The 21,318-nt window shown below is 45.8% G+C and overlaps 1 protein-coding gene across 1 annotated transcript in view; it reads left to right on the top strand.

The window, feature by feature from the left end:
* GALK2 (galactokinase 2) overlaps positions 1 to 21,318 on the top strand; it is an 841,566-nt gene that overhangs the window by 247,924 nt on the left and 572,324 nt on the right. The window contains exon 2 of the mRNA XM_069624776.1: positions 7,986 to 8,074. Coding sequence (XP_069480877.1) covers positions 7,986 to 8,074 — 89 coding nt within the window. The remainder of the gene's footprint in view (positions 1 to 7,985; positions 8,075 to 21,318) is intronic.

Here is a 21,318-nt window from a genome sequence, read left to right as displayed (position 1 = left end):
GCCTAACAGGTTACGGATTACTGCTAGCCAAACTCCCCATAAACAGAAAAACAACCATCAATATAGTAGTCACCTACAGAGCTCCCAACTCCAACAGTCAGCCAGAGATAGACATTCTGTTACTATTAGCTACCCTCATCAAGCCCAACACTAAATGTATCCTCCTGGGAGATTTGAACTTCGGATTCAACGAGAGCCATGACCACAAAGCAGAAGCACTACACTCCTCCATGAAGGACATGAGCTTTACTCAGCTAGAACTCACCCACCCACATCAGAGGAAGAACCCTTGATTGGATCCTCTCGCTCAACACGGATATCTCTATTGATTCCATATCCCCATTAGATTGGCCAGAGCACCACAATATTTTTTTTTTAAATGTTTGGTTTACATTCAAACCTCTCATCTTTTTAACTTCTCATCTGTTTATTACTCAAGTTACATTGAATAAGCTGTTAAGGCTCTAGCCTTAGCCTTCCTCGTTTTTGTTTATTTTTACTTCCGATTCTTATTTTCCTTCATCCTAGAGATGATTTATCCTGCTTGTCTATTGTTCGTAATGTTGTTCCAGAAATGATATTAGAGCAAACACTCATTTTCTTTCATTTCCAGCAATCATCGTCGCCCAGCCATCTTCAGGTGTTAGGGTTGTTTGGGTTTTCATGAACCATTCTTGCCATCTCTTTTATGCTTTCGCTGCTTTTCCGTGCTGGGTCATGTACTTTCTTTCTTTTTCATCCTTTTCTTCTCGGGGGTCGGGTGGCTTTTGCACGTTCTCGCCTTCATTTGTCTCTTTCTCTTTTGTTGACTGCATTTTTTTTCCTTGAGCAGGAGTCATCGTGCTATTTTGTTTAGCATTCATGATCTCCTTCGCTGTGAGTCTTGATTCTCCTGTGGTGGTCCTCTCGCCTTCACTTTTAGTTTCAGTCTTCTCTTGTGATTCTGGGGTACTTTGTGCGTTTGCGTTTGATGTGTATTCATTCATGTCCTCCTTCGTGGTTGGGGTTGGCGATCCGCTGGTGTTTCTCTCGCTTTCATTTGTGGGTCCAGTTGAGGGATTTGTACCTGTTGCTTGTCTTCTTTTTTCCTCAATTTCCATACGTATGGGGACATCTTTGCAGTTATATTCTCTTGTTTTTTTGTTGTTTCCGTATGCTTTGATAGTTGTATGTTGTGGTTCTGGCGTCTCCATTGTCTTTCTTCTAAGATTCATGTGCGGGGGGGTTAATTCCGTGTTTTTTCCATGCTTTATTGTGCGTGTCATTGGAGGGGAAAGACTTTATCATGCTATCATGCAAGATCTCTTGAGCTTGCTGTCGCTGGGCGGTGTGCTTTTTTTTTTTTTTTTTTTTTTTAATGCTTTATGTCGTGTTTTACTTGCTGGGTGCGTTGGTTTCCTTTTGGAATGGTCTGAAGCTGGCTGGTGGATTCAGCACCTCTCTCCCGTATGTGCCTCACAATGCTTTGCTTAATAGGGTGGATCAAAGGCTATTTGCCCGCAGTCTCCACGAGTTTGTCTTTTATGTTTTTCTTTTGGATTATGGATAGATATAGCTAGCACTTTATTGTGCTTCAGTCAGGGTGATGGGTAGTTTCATATTTTGGCGGTCTATTAGGGAATTTTAGCGTCTTGCACTTGCACCAAAGCCGCCAAACAGCCCAACAGCCACTAATCAGCCCTTCTGTCCTCAGGGCTTACGCCGCAAAAATGGCTTCGCGGCAAGTTTGTGCTTCCTCGGTCAGTCACGTGACCGCGTCACATGTCCCTCAGCAGCTCTGCCTCACTGTGGACAGCAAGAGCCCAGCGCTCGAAATGCTGTATGGAGGGGGAGCAGGCTGGCTTGAGAGCAGTACAAAGATGATTATCACAGCGTCTTGTAGGTCCAACACACAAGTGAGACACTGCCTTCACTTCACCACAACAATATTATGTTCTCCATCAACACCATTGAACCACCCTTAAATACCTCTAAAATCTCTAATTCTTACGAAACCAGAAATCTTTGCAAACTCACTTCGGAAACCCTAGATCCACTGCTCTCCAAAGCATTGGACATGTTGTCCATCCCTGATGACAATCTCAACACACTAGCAGATGCCTATCACAACTGCCTCACGTCAACCATTAATGCAGAAGCCCCACTCACTACTAAAAACTAAACGCTCAGAAAAAGGGTTGTGCTTCTGGTTCAATGAGGAACTTGTTGCACTCAGTAGAACCAAATGTGCCCATGAACACACCTATAGAAAACATCCCACACCAGCAACCGAAACGGCCTACCAGGAAGCTAAAAGAACTTACAAAAAAGCTATCATCACCCATAAAGCCAATGCCTTTAACTCTCGGATCAACAATGCTGCATCCGACTCAAAAGAACTATTCTCTATCTTAAAATAATTGGAAAACCCTACACCAACCACCAATTGCACCAATTCCAGCAAAGAGTGGTGCACCACTATCCAAGACGCTCTTGCTGCCAAGATTAACCTCCTTCAAAACAAAATCCTAACTAAAAAAGAACTCCAAGTAGATAAACTTGCCACCGTCATTCACCTACCCACCCTTAATGACAACACCAAACCAACTTTTCAGTTCACATCAGTTTCACAAGAATTAGTCTTTAACACCATATCCAAGCTCAAAGCATCCAACTGTAAGGGAGACTCTGTCCCTGCGAAAGTGTCAAATCATGCGCCCACACACTGACACCGATCATAACTAAATTCATAAATGCCTCCTTCAACAAATACGTGGTGCCAGCCAGCATTAAGGAAGCCTGGGTCACACCTTTGCTAAAAAAGCCTAATCTTGACCCCGGTGTGCCTACGAATTATAGACGAATAACAACTGTTCCGTTCTTACTAAAAATCCTCAATAAAATAGCTTACAACCAAGTCCAAGCATACTTGGAACAGAACCAACTCCTTGGCACCAGATAATCTGGCTTCCACCATAACCATAGCACAGAAACAGCCCTCCTGGATCTTAAAATCCAAATGGACACTATTAGAAGAGACTCAGGAAATCTCTGTATCCTACTCTTGATGGACCTATCTGCAGCATTTGACCTTATGGACCATAACAAACTCTGCTCCACCCTAGCTAAAGACTTCGTTTTTTCCACGGACGCCACCACATGGATCAAATCCTCCTTGGCTGAACGAACATCTAGAGTGTCCATACGCAAAGAAGCTGCAGATCCATACCAGTCCCCATAGGTGTCCCACAAGGATCCTGCCTCTCTCCCACTCTCTATAAGGCTTATACAAAGCTCCTCTTCTCAGCGCTGGATGATATGGGTGTCATCTACACTAACTTTGCAGATGACACCCAGATGCTTATCCCTCTTTCAGGGAACTACATCCAAGACACATCTACCATAAACAAAATCTATTCCATAATCCAAAACTGGATGGCTTTAAACAGTCTCTGCCTTAACGATGAAAAGACAGACATTCTCATCGTGGGCTCCCAACCCAAAATAAATGCCCTTCAGCCAGACTACGCCGCCATCAACATAGACGGCACCCTCATACCAGTACTCAAACATGTAAGAACACTAGGAGTTTACTTGGATTCTAACCCCTCCCTGACCAAACATATCAGCGCACTCTCATCCTCTACATCCTACACTTCAAAACTCATCTCCCTCAGCCACCAATTCTTGACCTCCACCAATTGCATCACTCTAGCCAGGGCCCTGATCCTATCTAGACTTGATTATTGTAATGTACTATTACTAGGCACCTCTACCACCAACCTCAATAAATTGCAGATAATACTAAATAAAGCCCAGAGGGCTGCCCTTGGAATAAGAAAATCTGATCATATATCCAAAACCAGAAGAGAGCACAATTGGCTTCCCATTAAAGCCAGAGTTATATTCAAAACGTTGTGCATCCCCTTCCAATGCTTCAATGAAAATGCTCCCATCTACTTAAATCACGTAATAACCAAAAAACAAGCACCAGATCCCTAAGATCAAATAACCACTCACTATTGGCAATACCTCACTACAAAAAGACTAGAGCAGGGGGCACCAGTTCCAACACTAAGCCCCCAAACATTGGAATTCTCTCCCGCTCACTATCAAAAATGAGGAAAGGGGTTCAAAACATTGCTGAAAACTTGTCTATTTAACCAATACCAATAAATATAGCCATCACAACATTCTGGAAATATGTATATACTTCTGCTCTGTTAATAATTGTCCTCTGCTTTGTTATGTATTGCTTGCCATTATAACTGTGCAATATCGGCCTTCTTAATGTATGCATTTTTAAGCTGTCTGTAACCTCCCTGTGATACCTAAGGGTCTGGGCGAGTAACAAATGTAATAAATAAATCAAAAATAAACAAATGAGTATATGTCATTGATGGCAAAGGCCTGCATTTGTATCGCAACAAGGGCATCCTATTGAATTTTGTGTCTTATTTATGTAATGTTGTTTTACACTTCTTAAATTATGCCATTTGTCATCAGTTTCTTATACTGTGCCAGAGACCCCACCATAGTTATTTTTGGTATTTCATCTGATGCAATATTTGTATAATGCCAAGCTGTCATTTTTCTAGCCACAAGGTGTTTTAGTTTTGCGGGGAATTCTTCAGATCATCGTCTAAACATTCATGATAAACAGTACATTGTATTACATGAGCAGGACGTTGCAAGATACGTCTTATAGCATGCAGATAGCAGTTGTTTGGTTGATATCACTAGTTCAGTAAATATATTTTTAACATGTGTGTGCTTTGGTTGTTGTGTAATTTGCTAGTTCAGTGAATATGTGATTGCTAGAAATTTGGAGATGAGTGCTGTGAGGGGTCCGAAATGAGAGGCAGACACAAAGTTGTAATATTTTCAACAACAGACATGTTATTAGCTTAAAAGGGTTGGATAAAGGCTTCCCTGCCCCTATCCTAAAGACGGTTTCCATACCTAGGAAACAAACTACAAATCAGTCTGTCTTGTCATCAAAAATATATAAACAGTCCTGTGTCCAAACCATATCTGAACCTCCCCCTTAAACAATCAAAGGTGCAAGGTAAAGGTAAATGTTCTGACTTTTACTTAACAAAGAGTACATTGAAATAAAGTATGCAAATTCAACAATAAAAACCCTCAATCCCAGAGGCGTTCCCTTGTCTTGGCTTTTTTTCAGGCAGGTTAACCAAAGTGTTCTTTAAAGTCTGAGCCGTTAAGAGTAGCTGGAAAGTCTCTTTCATAAAACACTTTCTTAAGGATGGCAAATGGTCTTTTTCCAACAATGATTTTTCAGAAATGATAGAAATGTCTTTTCTCACAACACTATTTGGATGATAGCAAAATAAGTCTTTTCAACATTACCTGAGTATGGCAAACAGTGTCTTTTTCCAAACAATGATTCCTCAAATCGTAGAAATGTCTTTTCCCACAATGCTATTTGGAGTATAGCAAAAGTCTTTTCAACTTTAAGGGATGGAAAAATTGTCTATTTTTCACAACTACTTCAAAATTGAAAGGATGAAAAAAGGTCTCTTTCAAACTACATTTCAAAGATTGGTTTCCAGGTATAAGCCACTTCAAGGAATGTGTCCTTTGACTCTATAGATCTCCTGGTGTACTCTCCTGCCAGGTATCTTTATTCAAAAATAGTTCTCTGCCTGATGTGCTTTGTTTACCAGGTCTTTCTACAATATTCACTTTTTTTCTACATATATCACAGTTTCACTCCTTCACTGCTTATACCTCTTTTACCTCAGATACTATTTGTTCAAACTTCCGCCATATTGGAATCTTATATATAGAGGTTTGTACAAGTTATTTCTGTTTACCTCTTCATTAACATCTCTTGGCTCGTGGCAATGCTTGCTCCAATTTCCCCCAAATTGACATTTCCTATAAGGAGACTTGTACAATCTTTGCCTTTCAAATCTATTTGGTCGGTATTGAAATTGACTTTTCAATTGTTTGTTAGTTTGCAGACATGTCTGGGCCGACTCACTGGTGTAATGTGTGGCTGTGGTGAAGTCCTTTCTATGGGAAGGCTTCCCCAGTCATCCAGACCCTCTTTTGGTTCCAGCGTCGGCTTCCAAATTCCTCGCTGATGTAACCGAGGCAGCCCCACAAGACCACGTCTTGTGTAGCCTCGCAGTGGTGCTCTGTCACTGTTCTGCACTTCCTCTGGTGAAGCAGAACTTCAGGTGGTTGCCTGCAAGCGCTTTGCTCTCCCAACACGGCTCGTCTTTGTGTCTCTCCTTCTGCTGTTGGTCACATTTCCCTCTTTGCCCTCTGCAGCTCTCGTCTCCTTTCCACTATTGAAGTTCTTCAACAGGTTTAAAAGCTCTGCGCAGCCGATTGCTAGTATAACAACTAGTCCGCACATTGAGTTTGATGTTCATACGAGTTTCAGACCTTTTAATGTTGCGTTGCTCTACATTTGTGTTTAAATCAGAGACAGAAAATGTTATGTTGGTGTTGTGGACTTGTGAATGTCATTTTGTTTAGGATGTTTGACAAGGAGGGGTTTTGGGATTTGAATAATGACAACATGCCATCAGGAATTCAGGAATCATGGGGTCTTCCTTACAGAAAAGGGAAGAATATTGTGTCTCTCCTAATGGAGTCAGCACATCTCCCCACCAGTCATCTCCTTCCATGTGATCCTCCCTCATAATGCCACCCCCAGGGTCAGGATCAGGTAGCGGCTGCCTTCCCTTGGCCACATGGGAGGAGACTTTAGGCTGGGTTTCAGTGATGACTCCATACAATTCATCAGAGTGATCATCCAGCTAATATGGAGTTGCTGCAAAGTGTTCTAAAATTTCCGCTCATCGTCTTTCCCTACCAGCCTTATCCAAGCAGCCTATCTTCTGTCATCAGGACACTGTCACTGATTCCGGTTCTCTGAGTTGGCTTTTCACCCGCCCGACCTCTTTTCAAATATTTCTAGACCCATCTGACTTAATTGGGAGCTCAGTCACCCTTGCCCCTCCTTTCCTGTGACACACTACTCTCATTCCCCAAACTCCCCCCTCATCCCTGGAGCATAATCAATGTGGCATTTATCCCTATTCCGCCTTCTCCAGTACCCCTCCTAATCTCCCCCGTTCACCTCTCAACATCCTCCACAGTGCCCCACATTGACTTGCAACACTGCCTCCTCCTGCCAATAACCATGCCTACTTCCCGGCCACCAACACAGACGAGAGCCTGGGACGTCTCTCCTTTCTCTGAGGTTGCCTTTTAGAGTGTGCAGCATTTTAGGGTCCAGCATCGGTTTCCCTGTATTTGGAAAATTGGGGGTCAGTCAAGGCATCTAAATGTGGTGTTGAAGTACAATTCACTGACTCCCTCCCCTGACCCTCCTTATCTGTCACACCTTGCCTTCATTAGTGCCAGAATCTAATGGCACCTGAAACTTTTAGTGAGTACGTGAAATTTTATTTTAAGCAAGAAAGTCGACAGATAAAATTAGTTTCAGCCACATAGATAATGATTGAGGCAAAGCAATGTAAAGCTTTTGATGAATGAAAAAACATCAAGTGGCCTGTACGCACTAACCAAGCCACACCATATCTGTCAGAACACTCACCCATCTGCTTTTTCTTGAGAGAGAAATATATACAAGCCTCTTGAACTCTCACAGGGATCACTATTGGTTGCTGTCCAACTTCAAATGCAATATTTAAGATTGACTTCCACCCACAAACCTTTTCTGGAGTTTTCGAGTATGTCTGTGAACCGATCCCTACTTCCATCCAAGGTCTAGCTCACTGAATCAAAGCGTTGGGTGCAGTACGTTGGTTAGCACACCCCTTCCTACACCAACCGCTATATCTAAGACATTTATTGAGTAGTACATCCCCTGTCTGGTGACCTATCTATTGGAATAGGGCGACGGTCCAGATCTACATGCTGTGCTATTTTTATTACTCGTTTGTGTTGCATACCCTTTTCCAGATGTTTTCCCTAACAAACACATTGCGATCTATCTTTTTCAGGTTACTAAAGCTGAAACAGATGTTTCTTTCCAAATTTGGATCGGATCCCAAATTTTATGTACGTGCTCCGGGCAGAGTGAACTTAATAGGTATGACATGCACTGTTTCCTCTTTTTGCATTTATTTATATTCCTCCCTTACCCACCAGGTGGACGCACTTTACACATTTTGAAATAATTTTGCTTTTTATTTCAAGTGCATGTTTTCTTTTATATTTTCAATCACAGTCAAATGCTGCTCTGTTATGCTTTATTTGATTTAAAGATGATGGGGCTGGAGCTACTTTAGGAAACTTCTTGTCTTTAAAGCAGCAACTAAGTTAATGTATGCTCCTGGAATGACAGTCGAGAAAATCAACTTTTGTGAGGACCACATCAGATCTAGTTTTGGGCACTGAAAATCAAAAGGATCTGTGCCGCATAATCACTGTTAAATTGAATTTTGCTTTTTAAATTCAATGTTGCTTTTTAGTTGGTGTGCGGTGGTACATTGAGAAATATTTCCTGATCAGTAACAAGCCTTTGCTAAGCTCACTCGAAGAAGCAGAAAGGACTTTCGCTTAATGAGCGGGTGGTGGCAAGGATGATGCAGTATGGCATCTGTCAGCATCTCAAAAGTCGAGGAAAAATGAAGCCTTACCAGCCTGTTTCACAGGCCCACAAACCCATTTTTTTCAAGTAGTGATTTACAGGACTACTTGGGCGCTTCCTGAAAATGAAGTCTCGAAATACTTTAATTTGAATACATTAGAGCGTGCAGAGGAAAGTTATCATTTGCTTGAACAAGAACTTGGAGAGGCTGAAAGGACTGCATGGAGGTGTTCTGGGGGTTTTAGTTCCAGACCTGGTGTCTTTGCCTGGCCAGATTGTTGTATGTGTGTATCAGGGGTTGGTTGATATTTGGTGTTCTGAGTTGCGGAAGTCAAAAGGGCTCTAACGAGGTGAAACGGGGCTTGGTTGGAAAATATGGGATGAGATTCTTTGCAAGTTTAATTTGGATATTTGATTTCTATGTGGGGTGATAATTGTTTTAATGGTGGATAGTTGGCCGTTTGATCTAACTTTAGTCTGTAAAGTGAGTTTGTGCGGAACCAAAAAATGCAAGGCCAAAGGAACGGAAAAAAGAGGTATTCTGGGGACTGAAGTTGATCGTATGGCAATTAGATTTTAGCTAGAGTGATGGACTCAATGACCTAAAGATGGGCGTCAAGAGTAAAGTTCAACAAACCTTTATTTTAGGATTCTCCAGGGTAGTCCGAGCTTTTTCTTGGCCAATTTTCTCAATAAAGTCTTTGCGCCTTTTCTCAAAATCTTCCCTTTCAGAACTATTTTGTTGGAGCTGCAAAAACTGTCCAAACAGTAAGGTTTCCCTGTGTGAGCGATAAGACTGTTCCTAGAGGAGGGTTTTGACCAGAGTGATAAGCGAATGAGTGAAGGAGCAATGCTATGGCCTTGACGTGGGGGCCAGATATAAAACAAAAGTGAGTGGGGGAGTAGGCTGCACCTGTTAATTCATAGCTTAAAGAAAGCATGCACTATACAACAGGAGAGCTGGAAAACCTGTTAACCTTTGCTTAGGGACTGGTAAATTAGCAACTCCTAGGACACCCTCAGTAGGCAGATGTATAAGCTAGCGGTGAGCTATAGTCCAGGCATTTGTTGGAGTAGCAAGGCCACCAAAACCAACACTCTAAGACGTGGCAGTTGAGACATATCTACAAGGCTAGAAGTCGTACCTGGAATGACCCAAGTAGGGGAGAGAGTATATGTATGTGGTTTTATAAAGTATGCACCTAGCTGGAAAGTAATGGAGCACTGTACAATAGAGGGAGTGGGCGAGGATGTCTCGTCAGTCTACATTGCCTCATCCTTGCAGGAGATAGGCACTTCACCAGACATTGCAATTGCAAGGATTCTAGCCAAGACAAAGACCACAGCTAGAGAGGAAGAATTCCCCTCTATGACAGGAATTTAAGCCTTGCAATAGAAGTGTGCAGCGGCACTTCCAATCCTGACATTACGAATTGTGGCTGAATGCTGTACTGGGCAGAAAACTAGGAGACAAGGGATGTCCTTTTCTCTAGGTTTTGTGCTAGGGATGCCATCTGGTCCGCTGGTCCTTTACTCTAGGGTTTGACCTAGGCCTGGACTTTGGTCATTTACTCTAGGGTTTAGGCTGGGGATGGAATTAGGTCCTCTGGTACTTTACTCTAGGGTTTCGGATAGGGAAGCACTTTGGTCCTTTACTCTAGGGTTTGGGCTGGGGATGGACTTTGGTCCTCTGATCCGGTAGAGTAGAAAACTTGGCACAGACGTTATGTTTAACTCTTTTACCATGTTCTGTTTTTATATAGCCATTCCCTTGTGACTTGCACTCCATCCTGTTGGCCATCCACCAACCCACTTCAATGTTATCATTAATAAAAAAGGGTGAAATATATCTTGCTATGTTCTGTGGTGACTGGCAATGACACATTCTATTAATGTTAAATGATGACGATGTGAGTACTTGAGCATATCATGGCTACAAGTGAGATCTAACATCTGCAGTATCTCGCCTGCACTATGCCTAAAGCACAAAACACAATAGTAAGTAAAATACAAATAAGGAACTCAAGTTTTTACTTTAACATGTGAAATTTGAAATTCATGAAATACAAACTTGGCTGTGGCTAGAAAGCACAAGAGGTGATGATGGGATTCAGCACTTGGTGTACTCTCTGAATCTGACACATTGTGGCAATACTTGGCAGATGATGATGTAGCACCTTGGAGTAAGTTATCAGTCACCTGGAAACACAGAACATGTTTTCACTATACAAAAGCCAACACAATTGTCTTTGTCGATGTATTCTTAAAACTCCTACTGTAACTCCCAGAACTCAGGTATATCTTCCCTTAGCTAAAACAGTCACTTAAATGGAGACCGTGTACGAAATGGTTAGTAGACCTTAACATGCAACTTGAGTTGCAGTACACACTCGGTGAGTAGCCAGGCCCCTCCAGGAGCGCCTTATTTTTGAATTTATTTGAGGCCCCCAGGCCTTTCTGATCCCCCCCCCGCAGCCCGCTTCCACCGCGCTCCCCCTCCCTGGTTTCTCCTTCCCTCCCGCCTCCCGACCCGCCCAGGCCCGCTCTCATTGGTCCTTAGGACCCAGGCACAGAAACCCAGCACTGCGCTACATCGCCGGCTCCAATTGCAGAGGAGCTCGGTGAGTAGCCAGGCAACTCCAGGAAACCCTTATTTTTGAATTTGTTTGAGGCCCCGAGGCCTTTCTGATCCCCCCCGCAGCCCGCTTCCACCGCGCTCCCCCTCCCTGGTTTCTACTTCCCTCCCGACCCACCCAGGCCCGCTCTCATTGGTCCTTAGGACCCAGGCACAGAAACCCAGCAACGCTCTACATCATCGGCTCCATTTGCAGAGGAGCTCGGTGAGTAGCCAGGCCCCTCCAGGAGCGCCTTATTTTGAATTTATTTGAGGCCCTGAGGCCTTTCTGAGCCCCCCTGCAGCCTGCTTCCACCACGCTCCCCCTTCCTGGTTTCTCCTTCCCTCCCGACCCACCCAGGCCCGCTCTCATTGGTCCACCCAAACTTCATCACTGCTCCTCCCAGGGCAGCCCTCTCCCTGTGCAGCCCTGTGGCTAAGGGCCCCAAGGCCAAGGGCGGCTCCAACAGAGGCGGCTCCAGGAGGTGTCAGCAGGGGAAGCCAGTGGCCAGCTGTCAACCAGCAACTACAAGGACCAGTAAGGTAGGGTAGCTCGGGTTGGGGAGAGGTACAGCTCTACCCTAGATACCTGACCACTAGGCTAAACCAATATTTGCAAATGTGATCACCCCCCGTTACCCCAAACTGCATTGATAGCAGGGCCTCTGTGCCCAAATTGCATTGCCTGATCCCAAACTGCATTGAATGCCTCTCTCCCACTATACAGGTGTCTCAAACTTAGCAGGGCCTCTGTGCCCGAATTGCATTGTGTGATCTCCAACCTACATTGATAGCAAGGCCTCTGTGCCCAAATTGCATTGTGTGATCTCCATCCTGCATTGATAGGCCTCTCTCCCACTATACAGGTGTCTCAAACTTAGCAGGGCCTCTGTGCCGAATTGCATTGTGTGATCTCCAACCTACATTGATAGCAAGGCCTCTGTGCCCGAATTGCATTGTGTGATCTCCAACCTACATTGATAGCAAGGCCTCTGTGCCCAAATTGCATTGTGTGATCTCCAACCTGCATTGATAGGCCTCTCTCCCACTATACAGGTGTCCCAAACTTAGCAGGGCCTCTGTGCCGAATTGCATTGTGTGATCTCCAACCTACATTGATAGCAAGGCCTCTGTGCCCGAATTGCATTGTGTGATCTCCAACCTACATTGATAGCAAGGCCTCTGTACCCAAATTGCATTGTGTGATCTCCAACCTGCATTGATAGGCCTCTCTCCCACTATACAGGTGTCTCAAACTTAGCAGGGCCTCTGTGCCCGGATTGCATTGTGTGATCTCCAACCTACATTGATAGCAAGGCCTCTGTGCCTGAATTGCATTGTGTGATCTCCAACCTACATTGATAGCAAGGCCTCTGTGCCCAAATTGCATTGTGTGATCTCCAACCTGCATTGATAGGCCTCTCTCCCACTATACAGGTGTCTCAAACTTAGCAGGGCCTCTGTGCCCAAATTGCAGTGTCTGATCTCCAAACTGCATTGATTGCATTGTGTGATCCCCAAACTGCATTGATAGCAAGGCCTCTGTGCCCAAATTGCATTGTCTGATCCCCAAACTACATTGACTGCATTGTGTGATTCCCAAAGTGCATTGATAGTAAGGCCTCTGTTCCCAAATTGCATTGTCTGATCCCCAAACTGCATTGACTGCATTGTGTGATTCCCAAACTGCATTGATAGCAAGGCCTCCGTTCCCAAATTGCACTGTCTGCTCTCCAAACGGCATTGATTGCATCGTCTGTCCCCAAACTGCAGTGATAGGCCTCTCTCCCACTATACAGGTGTCTCAAACTTAGCAGGGCCTCTATGCCCAAATTGCATTGTCTGTTCTCCAAACTGCATTGATAGCAAGGCCTCTTGTAACGCTCACCTGATTCCCACGGAGGCGCCGACCTGTTCTGGACTGCTATGACCTCTTCTAAGGTGATGCGCAGGACTCGGAAGACGGACTGGACCGGACCCCCAAACCTCGCCTGTCTGGCCCATAGAAGAATTCTTCTGTAGATGGAAAAGGGGATTAACTGTCTGCTGGATAATGTGTCGGATTCCCCCCCTTCCTCCTCTCACACTCTTCGAACCCCCTCCGCGATTCCCCGTAGAGTCTCACCTTAGAGTCTGAAAGGACGAGCTCTCCATCCTGCTTCCGATGCAGGGGCGCGTTGATTTCCAGTTACTTCACTAGATCTCGGGTTTGGTGAGTATTCAACGCCGCTTGACTTTTCCGATATGGGGCCATAAGTATTCAGTTGCAAAAGTTCAAGCCTTAATTGTCCGTTGTCCTTTTCTCTATTTCAGATGCAGGATGAAGAATCCGCGTAGAGGAATGGATTTGCCGAAGGTAAACTCTGGTGAGTCTTTTTGATGGATGGTTCCCTTAGTGATCTTGCTTTCACCCACTAATGCGTGTGTCTTTTTCCCCTTAGGGGCCGGGGTACGGAAGTGCCAAAGAAGCGGCGTCGACCCGAGTTGAGGAAAGATTGTCCCAACAATAATCAGGTAAGTCTTAAGGTGGAAGGATCAGGCCTTCCTCAATCTGTTCCTTCGCTCACCTTTGTTTTGTCTCTTTTTCTCCTTAGACGCTGAAAGGCGACGGATGGTGCCAATGGTCGCTGAAGAGCCTGAGGGCGCCTCGTGAAGGTGAGTGGAACACGGCGCTGCAGCGAGCGGTGCGATGCGCTTCTAAAAATAATGTCTTTTCTCAGGATCGTCGGAGAGATGGTTCCGGACTCCGGATGGAGGTAGGTAAAGTTCAATTATTCACCTTTCTCTCCTTTCCTTCCTTTTCAGGTGTTCCAGGTTGCAGGCGGGCGTGGCTGGAGCCAGGATGCAGGAGCAGACACGGTGAGCGTCCAGCTGCTAGATGCAGAACAACGCGAAGCGTGAGCTGCTGTCTGGGCGTCGTTTAAATAGCCCCCAAAGTAGTTCCAGGTAAGTATTCTTCCTCAGCCACGCCCGAGTGGTAAAATAGTCCCATAGGTAAAATAGTCCCTTTCAGACCTCAAGGAGGTCTGGATCCGGCAGCATGGTCTGCATCAGGTAAATCCATCCAAGCACTCTCATAATGAGCCTGGCGCCTATGGTGCCAGGACTGATGCCTTCTATGAGCCTGGCGCCAAAGGCGCCAGGACAATGTCCAAAGAGCCCCTATAAGGGGTTGCTGGGTCCCTCCCTGGGGACATGATGTCTGCTTTCGGGGACGCTGGGCCTGAACTGGCTTCCCGGGAGTAGGCATCATGACACCTCTGTGCCCAAACTGCATTGTCTGTCCTCCAAACTGCATTGACTGCATTATCCCAGTCCCAAACTGCATTGATAGGCCTCTCTCCCACTAAACAGGTATCTCAAATCTAGATCACTCGCAAATTTAGCTAACTCTCAAGTCACCAGTGAATTACGATGGGGGGGTCTCTCTGACTAGGGCCTCTCGCATCACAAGGCGAAAGTCCAATCTGCGCCCGTCTAAGCCACCCTCCAACCAGCAGACACCCTACCCAACCCACACAACCTGCTCACCACAATAAACCGCGCTCAGGGAGACGGACAGTAAAGAGAGCCACTGATAACAACCAACTTAATAACCCTTACCACTCCCCCTCCCCTCCTAGGACAGCGACTGAACGAGTCCCTGCCTCCAGCCAGAATACCTACAGACAGAGCCCAAACTAGTAGCGGACACCCCCTCACCCGCCACTACACCACAAGACCACGAGACAACCAGACCAAAGCAGGACCAACTGGATGTCACCAAACAAAGACTAAACAATTCTCAATCCACAATGACGCGCAAACGACCCACTCCAAGGAAAAGACGAAGAGATGAAAGAACAAACACTCCAGAACAGCAACTTAGAACAACAACCATAGACTGGACCCCCACAGACAAAAACACAAACCGAAGCAACTCTGAGAGAAGAGAAAAATCCCTCTACCTAACTCCATACCTCGCAGACAACTGGCCACCACGGCAACCCAATCCAACTTTAGAAGCCGCAACATCAAACAGCCTAACACAAGCAAGGAAAAGAAGAATGACCAACACAAACAACAAACAGTCAACCGACGCAATAACCCCCTACATCACCAAAGAAAGAGGAACTTCCAATCAACAACCACCACTCCGGGAAGACGAACCCGATGAAAACACAAAGAACCCAAGACAAAACCTAGAAGAACTTTTCGAAGACGCTGACACCCCGACTCCCACAGCCCAACAAGTGACCGACCAGGAAGGAAACCTCAACACCGAGCAGAAGACGACCTCGACAAAGCCCACACCAACCAACACCTCCAAACTTCACTGCAATCTAATAAACGCAAGATCCATGTCAAAACACTCAACAGAGATCTTCGACCTATTCGACGACAACGGCATTGACATCCTGTTCATCACAGAAACATGGCTGGACGACAACCACAAAATCGCACTCCAAAGCTGCCTTCCGACCGACTTCAAATGCTTACAAATAAACAGAAAAAACAGGAGGAGGCAACGCTATAGCATTCAAAGAACACCTGAAAATAATAACTGATGAACCACTCAACATCCTCAACTGCAAAACCATGGTTATACACCTAACAGTGAGCCCGAAAACCAACATCACATTCATCCTGGTATACAGACCGCCAACATATGATGCAACATTCGTCGATAACTTCATAGAAGCCATCACCAACTTAGCCATCAACCACGAACACCTAATCATCCTGGGGACTTCAACATCTGGTTTGAAGACAGCCACGCCAACTCCCAAAACTCACTAATTGAACAACTCAGCACCATGAAACTATGACAACTAGTCAAAGGAGCAACGCACTCGGCAGGACACACCCTAGATGCAATTTTCACCAAAGAAAAACTCATCACCATGGCACCTCCTATACAAATACTGTGGAGCGACCATCTCATCATCCCATTCGTGATCACTCTGCCTACCCAAGCCTACATTCAACATCTGAAACTCACAACCACCACAAAAAGAAACTGGAAACACATCAAAGAAAGCAACCTATTCGAACAACTGGAATTAACGAAACCCTCAACTACAGAACTGGAACTAGCGGACCTAGACGGGAAAGCAGAGATTCTGCACAAATGGATCGTGGATTCAATAGACAAGATCGCCCCCGAAAAACCATTCACCCCATCAAAAAAAAGAGCAACAGCAAAATGGTTCACCCCACTATTAAGCGACATGAAAAAGGAAAACAAAAAGATGGAATTGGTATGGAGGAAAGAATACAACCCAGGGAAAAAAACACTGTACCAGAAACAAATCCGCGCATACAAGAAGGAAATTCAAAAGGCAAAGAGAAGACATCACGATGACAGAATCAACAATGCCACCAACACTCAAAAAGAAATGTTTAGCATCATTGAAGAAATGAGAAACCCACCAGGCTGCGATAACACCCCAACCCCCTCAGAAAAACTATGCAACGACCTGGCAGACCACTTAAAAAAAAACCCGACATCCTACAAACCATACAAAAGCGACCAACCAACCACAACATACAACTCAACGAACCTAACACGGAACCACAGCACAAACTCCAAAGCTTTCTTGAAATATCAGCAGAGCCATTTGCAATGCTGGTAAAACGAAGCAAGAAAGCGGGATCACCCATGGACCCATGTCCCCCAGACATCTACAAATCAATCCTCACGCAAAGATCGCCAGCAGAACACTTTAGAAACCTTCTAAATCTATCACTATCAACAGGGACTGTACTGAAGATCTTCAAAGCAGCATACATCAAGCCACTCTTGAAAAACACAAGTGGTGACGTAGATGACCTCTCCAACTACAGGCCGATCTCTAACATCCCCTACCCAGCAAAACTTCTGGAAACCTACGTATATAAACTAACCCAAGAACACGTAGAAAAACACCATCTGCTGGACCAAGCTCAAATCGGTTTCAGACCAGCGAGAGGAACGGAAACAGCCAGGGTCGGACTGGGACAGGAAATAGGCCCGGACACCCAAAAAAAAGTGGCCCACCCCTCACCTCAAAAAGTGGCCCACCCCTCGCTTCAAAAAAGTGGCCCACCCCGCGCCTTAAAAAAAGTGGCCCTCAAACCATCATCTGACCGTGAATCGCGTCAATTCACGACTTTACAGAAAATGTTACTTATGGAGGGTTCATGTGTCTGTTACATTACAACACAACTCATAAAATAACATAACGTTGCATACAGTTCTGTGACAGGGTCCACAGCTCCGAGGCGCAGGCGTGGCATGAACACAACCTTTCCCCCCTTGACAAAACAGGAAGTGGCATCAAATAGCATTGTTCCTAAGTACACTACGAAAAATATGGTTATGATTTCACTAATGTGATATACATTTCATACAAGAATGGATCACCATATGTATCATTAATATCTGTGTGTATAGATCCATATTGTCAAATTACTGTGAATGCAAGCAGATGTCCAAGGCCAAATGATAATATGTTATTGTATAGCACTTACGCTTAAGCTCTTTTTTATAGAACAAATATGCATACAATATCACCCAACCTGTGTTGGTACTCATTTATCGCTCTCAGAAGGATGAAAGGCTGAGAGGGCCTTGCTGGAATTCGAACCTGCAACCTGCAGATCACACACACATCACAGCAGCGAGCGCACAACCCACTAAGCAACCACATCGTCTATAGTAAATTAGCATCTGCAGGTCTGGTGCAAATTTGGCCGCATGTGAATAGGGCAGGCTGAGCAGTGAACGTGGCCGACTTGGTAGTGAAAAGGTGATTTGGGTACTGGATGGGGGAGGCTGCCAGTAAATGGGGTATGCTCAGCAGTGAATGCTGCAGCGAGAGCAGAGACTGCAGCAGGCTTAGCACTGTGAGTTAGGCAGTGGGCAGCGAATGAGGAAGACAGCAATGGATGATGGCGTTCACCAGTCGATGACGCAATATGGGCAGTGAATGCCTAGAATGTTCTACTCTTGATGATGCCCATCCTCACTCAAAATGTGCCTAACAAGCCACGTTTGAAAAATGTATTTAAGATATGATAGTAGAAAAGAGTTTTTGTTTTGCTATACGGATTCATCCTTGAATGTTTCTCTTAGGTGAACTATGTTATAATTCCAGGAAGTTAGTGGGGGAAATGTATGTAGCAAAACAAAAAGGTGACAATGATGGCTGAACCATTTTGCATGAATCGTATCCACAGGCAATGCTTTGGGCAATCCTCCAGACAACCTTTTTTCAGCCTTCCATGTCATTTCAAAAGGAGAAAGACCAAATGCAATTCAGGCATTGTCCTATCCAATAGGGACAGCCCAGCCTAAACTGCTTAGTTATGTCTCATCTGCACAAGGCCACAAGGCCACAAACAAGCCCAGACAAGTTTCAGGCTCCTTCGGAATTGTCAGGGAGGTGTAGTTTGGGTCTTGAGGCCCAGCAGGTTTGGGGGAGAGTGAAGCACACAGACTTTGACCATGGTACCTCTCTCCCTTGCGGGACCCAATTCTGGGAAGAACCCACATCAGTGAAGCAAGAAGCCTTGTTTTTCATTTGCCTAGCCAGTCCCACCCTCCCCAATCCCACCTGACCTCCTATGGCAGTGCGGCTGGTTTGCTTGGTGAAGCAGGGGAAAGTAAGTAGGGACGTGTGTGTTCGATTACCGCCTCCACGGTCCCTCGGTCCATCTGCCTGGCTTTGGTTGGTTAGCTTTATTTCAGGTGGGACTGCATAATTGCAACACAGGAAGGCACAATGTGTGGCAGGTGGCAGCAGCATCCTGACAGACAGTAGGCCTGAGGGCGGGGCGACTGTGGTGGGTTCACTGTATCTGTTGCAGGCCTTAGGCTAGCCAGTTCTCTCACCTGCTCGCTCTGCCTCTGCTCATGCAAAGGAGAAAAGTGGGGCGACTGTTGCAAATACCAAATCACTGTGAGGCTCTCTCTGTCAGCAGACAGCGGAGCTGGAAGTAAGGGAGGAAAAGACCACCGGCACCCCTGCATGGATTGCGCGCTGCTGCTGGCATTGGTAGGGGAGGAAGAAAGGATGGCTGCATCCTGGCCGATAAGTAAACAAGGGCAAGTAACATAACATTCCTTGGCACAAATGGTAACTGAATGCAAATGATCCCATTTGCCAAACCTGGTGCCCAATTCCAAACGCTCTGATCCAAAGGGTGATCTATCTGCTACCGATTATCACCCGTTAGATATTGTAAACTCCTGCATACTACTGAGCATACCATTGCTGGCAACATCTAGTAGTTATATAATCAAGGACAAATGGGTACATTAACTGCAATTCACAGTACTTCAATTCTCAAATTGCTGATTACACCTGCTAAATATGATGCATTTCTAAAGCCAGGCAATTAGAAATAACTGATTTATGCGAGTAAGCACAAGCCACACATGCGTTATAGCAATCGGTAAACACTGCAGCACAGGAAAATCAGGGCACGCTAAATCACAGTTTATTCTGCCGAGAATGATGCCCGAATCGGGTGCATTTCGATCATTTAGCACTGAGCAGGCACCTTTAAAATGATAATCATCATGAAATCACTATAGTTGCTTCTTTCTGAAGAGGAGACGGACGGCCAAGATTGATGCATGTTCGTGCGTTAGCAGATTGCTTTGATTATGCCCAGCTGAGGCTGTACAAATGCACAAAAAAGACGAAATTGGTTCCCCATTAAGTACTACACTTTGTTGCCCTGATAACAGGTGCGTCTCACCCTGCTAGGCCGATACCATCCGCCAATGATAGGTTTTGAAGTGCAATTGTGCAAATAAAATACCACAAGTCAGCCCTGGTGGGACCCTGCTCTCTCTTCTCTTGCATAGCTTTACTTTGTCATGAGCAGCCTGTGCACTCCTGGGCTCGGGCTCCCTGAGAGATATATATTTTGAACAGCAGGCATTCACTCTCTGACTCACTTCGAGTGCGAGTGGCAAAGCACTGGTCGCGGGCTGCCCACGGCTGGGCGGTCCGACCGTCACCCGTCACGCAGCCTGACAGTGACAGGCAGTGCCAGTGACAGGAGGAGCCACTGCTTCAAGCTGCAGTGCTGTTTATCGTTGTGTTCAGGCTATAATACGGCCTGAAGAACATACATAATATATTTTTTCATTATATTATCGTCTCGTATCACGTTCAAAATCATGTGCTAAAACATGTGTTATCTATATCTCCATGCAGACCACAATGTAGTAGGGTGATGACATGTGTCTGCATCACAGGGAATTCTGTGTGTGAACTCAGAAAACACAGTGAGCTTGTGGCTTAGGGAAACGAAACGAGTAACACAGGTTAAACAAATGTAGTGGAGACATTTGTGGCTGGCTGCTGGCATCTGGGGCATGGCATGTCTTACCTCTCAGGTCCAGTGTGTGTGTCCAGAACTTCGGTCTCCTCCACTCGCTCCAGTCAAGTCGTCTCGTCGACGTAGGTCTCGTTGTGACTTGTGTCCAGACACTGTCTTCAGGCCAGGCACGGCGCGCTGACTCTGAGCCTGGCTGCCTGGGTCAGCTCTCAGGACAGGTCTGCTGCTGCCTGCTGCTGCTGTGGTGTTCTCAGTCCGTGAGTCTGTGACTGGGCTGGGTGGCTGCTGCTGCCTGCCTGCTGCCGCCAGTGTCACTGTGGCCACAAGCAAAATCATCATGCCCAGGGTTTGGAGGAGGCCCAACTATATCCTCTCTCTCAAAGAGAGTCACGTCACGTGTGGTAATCAATTGCGGCAACGCGGAGTCTGCGCCCAGCCTGAGCTGCATCCTCATTCCCAGGGCCCGGCGGCGGCCCCAGCCCCCCAAGTTGCTTTCAACTTTGCAAAAGGAGGGCAACACATTAGTTGTTGTTGCTACTTCCTGCAATTGCAAAGTTGAAAGCAACGTGTTTTGATAAGGTGCCGGGAGGCCAGATGGTGTGCTGTGCCCCGGGGCCCAGGCCCAGCCCCAGCCCTGTCAGGAGGCAACCACCAGCCTGCAGAAGGTGTTAATTCTTTACATTAGCACTTCAGAGGCTCTGATTGCTAATGTAAAAAATGAACAGCGAGCCGGGGGCGGCCCGGGCCCCGAGGCGAGCTGCAAGCAGTCAGCACACTGTAGGGGCTGGCTGCATGGCCGTCACGGCGGCTTGGC

Source organism: Ambystoma mexicanum, chromosome 11 (assembly GCF_040938575.1).
Source record: "Ambystoma mexicanum isolate Mex_15411 chromosome 11, UKY_AmexF1_1, whole genome shotgun sequence".
In the NCBI taxonomy this organism is placed as follows: domain Eukaryota; kingdom Metazoa; phylum Chordata; class Amphibia; order Caudata; family Ambystomatidae; genus Ambystoma; species Ambystoma mexicanum.
This window is presented reverse-complemented; position numbering and strand designations above follow the sequence as displayed.